Source organism: Trachymyrmex cornetzi, unplaced genomic scaffold (genome assembly GCF_001594075.2).
Source record: "Trachymyrmex cornetzi isolate Tcor2-1 unplaced genomic scaffold, Tcor1.1 scaffold947, whole genome shotgun sequence".
Classification (NCBI taxonomy): Eukaryota; Metazoa; Arthropoda; class Insecta; order Hymenoptera; family Formicidae; genus Trachymyrmex; species Trachymyrmex cornetzi.
In genome coordinates this window covers 52,091-55,727 of record NW_017300297.1, presented here as the reverse complement: position 1 = coordinate 55,727, position 3,637 = coordinate 52,091, and the positions used below count along the sequence as shown (strand labels likewise).

Below are 3,637 nucleotides of genomic sequence, written 5' to 3'. Positions count from 1 at the left end.
ATAAATGAACAACATTTATTGCTATATTACACTATCAATCAAAGAAGAAACCAACACTCACCCATTCGAACAATGACAATTGATTATTGCAAATTATCCATAATCAATATCTTGTAAAATGAATTGTATATCTATGTCTGTACATTACAACTTTAAACGTCTCATTCTTCAACGTTCGTAGTCAAAGGCTGACAAAGTCAGACTTGTATACAAAATTCAATCGCTTATATCATGTTATGTTTCTGCTACCATTATTCTTCTGTAAACCAGCCCAAAGCCACTGTCAACCAGAGCATATAACCAATGAAAGTTGCAATATATAAACCAATCACATCCTATCAATTTATTTAAATCTATATTTTAATATTAAATCATAATTATCATATTCAATTTATTTGAGTTCTTCGAGAATAGGTACATACCTATTCATACATATGAATTGTGTAGCAAATCCGTGTCTGACTGTAAATTTATGCCGTTATTTTGCAATTTTATGTGAAGCATTTCTGAAATACGTCTTTTGTATAACCATCTTTCTGAATCCAAAATTTCGACGTCTTCCCAATTAAATTCATGATTTGAACTTAATCTATGTTCGCTGATTACTGAGAGATTGCCATCCCTCTTCTTGATATCATTCTTGTGCTCTTTTACTCTTGTTGCCAATGTGCGCTTGGTCTGGCCCACATAAGACACGTCGCAATCGCTACAACTAATTTTGTATACTACATTTCTTTTTAATAGGGATGACACTTGATCTTTTTGTGCTTTTATGAAACAATTGAGCTTATTCAAGCTGAAAAAACTCAATTTTACATTCAAATCTTTAACTACGTTTTTGAACCTGTTAGTAATATTATTGATATATGGAACTAAAAACCATCTCTTATTATCTAAACCAGCATTTCCAATTTCGTCATTTTTTTTTTGTTTCAAAGTTTTTTTGTGTACTAATGATTTTAATCTTTCATTGATTGTGTCAAATATAAACTCCAGCGGATAGTCATTCATGAGTAACGTTTCTATTACAATTTTAAGGTTCTTTTTGTGATATTTCGGAACAGACAACAAGAAAGCTCTATCTACCATGCTAATAATTGTGCCTTTTTTTTGGGAAATCGGATGTTCAGAAATAAAATTCAAGTACCTACCAGAGAAAGTTGGCTTATGGAACCAATCATATTCTAATTTCTTGTCAACCTTGATTAACGTCAAATCTAGATAATTTAATGTGGTGCCTCCCACCTCTATTGTAAATTGTAAACGGGGGTGGAAAGAATTAAAAACTTCAAGAATGGCATTTGTTTTTTCAGAAGGTACGGCTAAAGCCACATCATCCACGTATCTCACATACAAGGGCAAGTGAAATTCTAATGTACTTAATGCTTTCATCTCTAAATCTTGTAGGACTAGATCAGCTATGACTGGCGAAAGAGGTGAGCTCATAGGCATACCATATTTTTGTCGAAAGATGGTATTATCATAAGAAAAAAACGCAGATTCAAATACTAACTTGAGTGCCTTCATAAATTCATTCCTATCAATTTTAATATTTTTTGATATGGATGACCATCTGTAATTAATACTATCCATAGCTAAATCAAGAGGAACATTTGTAAACAATGATACTACATCTAGAGAGACTAAGACATCATTGTCCCCCAGTGATATATTCTTGATGATCTCTATTAGATGAAAGCTATTTTTTATGTAACTCTGCGATTCAAGACTAACTTTAGAGATAATTTTGTGTAAAAAGGACGCAAGTGGATATAAAGTGCTGTCAATGGCTGATACTATAATTCTGAGCGGTACGTCTACTTTGTGGATCGTTGGTAAACCATAGATCCCTGGAAGTGAGCCATCACTCACATAAAGATAGTTATAGTCTTGTTTCGTTATGTAATCTTTATTTTTCCATAATATTAATAATTCCCCCAATTTCCTAGTTAAATTACAAATCGGATTTTTTCTAATAATTTCGTAGGTACTATCATCATTAAGCAAACTAAGCATTTTTTGTTTGTAATCTTTAGCATCCATAGCAACCGTCACGTTTCCTTTATCAGCCCTAGTAAGCAATATGTTTTTGTTTTGTTCCAGAAACAATTTTGTCGTTTTCCACATCTTTATTAATCTATTTTTTAATGTCCCAGTCACGGAGTATTAAGAAGGAGTAAAATCTCCGCTTCTAAAAGTGGTCCCAGTTTCGATTGCCAATATGGCGTCAGAGACAACCCACACTTTCCGCTTTGTGACGTCAGCGTCTGCGCAATGCTCGCCTTGCAGCAAATTCATTATTGTAAGTCTAAACTCCATGAGCAAATTGTAGAAAATGGAAAACGCGTTTGTATAGTTTGTAATTGCCGAAATGGGCTGGAATGTATGAAAAAGCAAAACAAAGAAAATGGAATTAAGAATAAAAGTCTTTTTAGAGCACCTAAAGTACGTAAGAAAATACTCATTACATTTTATAAGGTTATGTGCAACATTTATGATTATTCATTTCATTATTAGGACAAAAAATTGTTGGATCGTTGGACTGCAAATTTAGGTCAGTTGAAGAGACCACTTACTGAACATAGTTTTGTTTGTGAGGAACATTTCAGCATCGAAGATGTTTTTCGTTCAAACGATGTTTTATTGAGTGATGGTACAGTACATCGTACTGAAAGAATAATACCGAAATTGAGACAAAATGCTATTCCGATAGTTGGCAAGAATTATTCAGAAAAGAAGTCCAATGCTGAACATGATCTTTTGTAGCAGATATGGCAAATTTGATCAGTGAAGGTTATGATGATATAAGTATAGAAATACCGTCCTTATTCGATAACGTTACTCCTCAAAGAACCGACCAAGATTGCGAGCAAGATGTAGAATCATCCACCGTACAATTGTACAATTGTACAATCGCTTTCATAGAACGCATGAATGCGCTGATCGATGTGATGAATGCAAGATCTTAACTGCCATGCGAAACGGCACTATCCAAAGACAGATAGGCTTATTTGCAAATATTAATTGAATACATTTTGTGGATTTCTAAAAATTCCATACATATTTTGTCCATGATTTTCTAAATTGCTTTTTTCCAGATACTAGAAGATTTTCTCAAATACCTGCACGATTGGGAAGTCGCTACACGGAATAATAACGCATCTTTTATAACACCACAAACTAATGGTGGTTTAAAAGTTACTTTAACTACTGCGTTACAACTACATACATTTCTGACAGACACGTGTGGTTATGAGTACTTTATGACGTCTAGGATGAATCAAGATTCACTAGAGGTAAATAATTGTAAATATATTATCTTTAAATAATGTGTATTACAATCTGAACATGTACAATTTGGCTTCAGCGATTTTTTGGCATGATAAGGAACTCCTGTGGAAGTAACTGTCATCCAGATCCCTTAACTTTTGCACAAATGTATAGGTTACTGAGTGTCTATTCTTTAGTGCAACCTTCTCGTGTCTCCAACATTCAGGGGGGCGAAATTCTGCAGACATTAATTAACCAAAAAGAAGTTAATGACGTAGAGCAAGAATTAAAATCCTCTTTTTTGTCCAAAGTAGATAAAATTGTTGATGGTGAAGTAAACTTTGACCAAATCAATGAATTATCGGAA

The 3,637-nt window shown here is 33.4% G+C and overlaps 1 protein-coding gene across 1 annotated transcript; it reads right to left on the bottom strand.

Moving 5' to 3' along the window:
* Window positions 1-426: 426 nt before the first annotated feature.
* Window positions 427-2,127, bottom strand: LOC108769774 (uncharacterized). Its single transcript, XM_018520959.1, has one exon. The coding sequence runs from the start codon at window positions 2,125-2,127 to the stop codon at window positions 427-429; it is 1,701 nt and encodes a 566-aa protein (XP_018376461.1).
* Window positions 2,128-3,637: the final 1,510 nt, after the last annotated feature.

Excerpts from the sequence above, each read along its gene's own strand:
- LOC108769774 (XM_018520959.1), bottom strand. The coding sequence starts at position 2,127 with ATGTGGAAAACGACAAAATTGTTTCTGGAACAAAACAAAAACATATTG.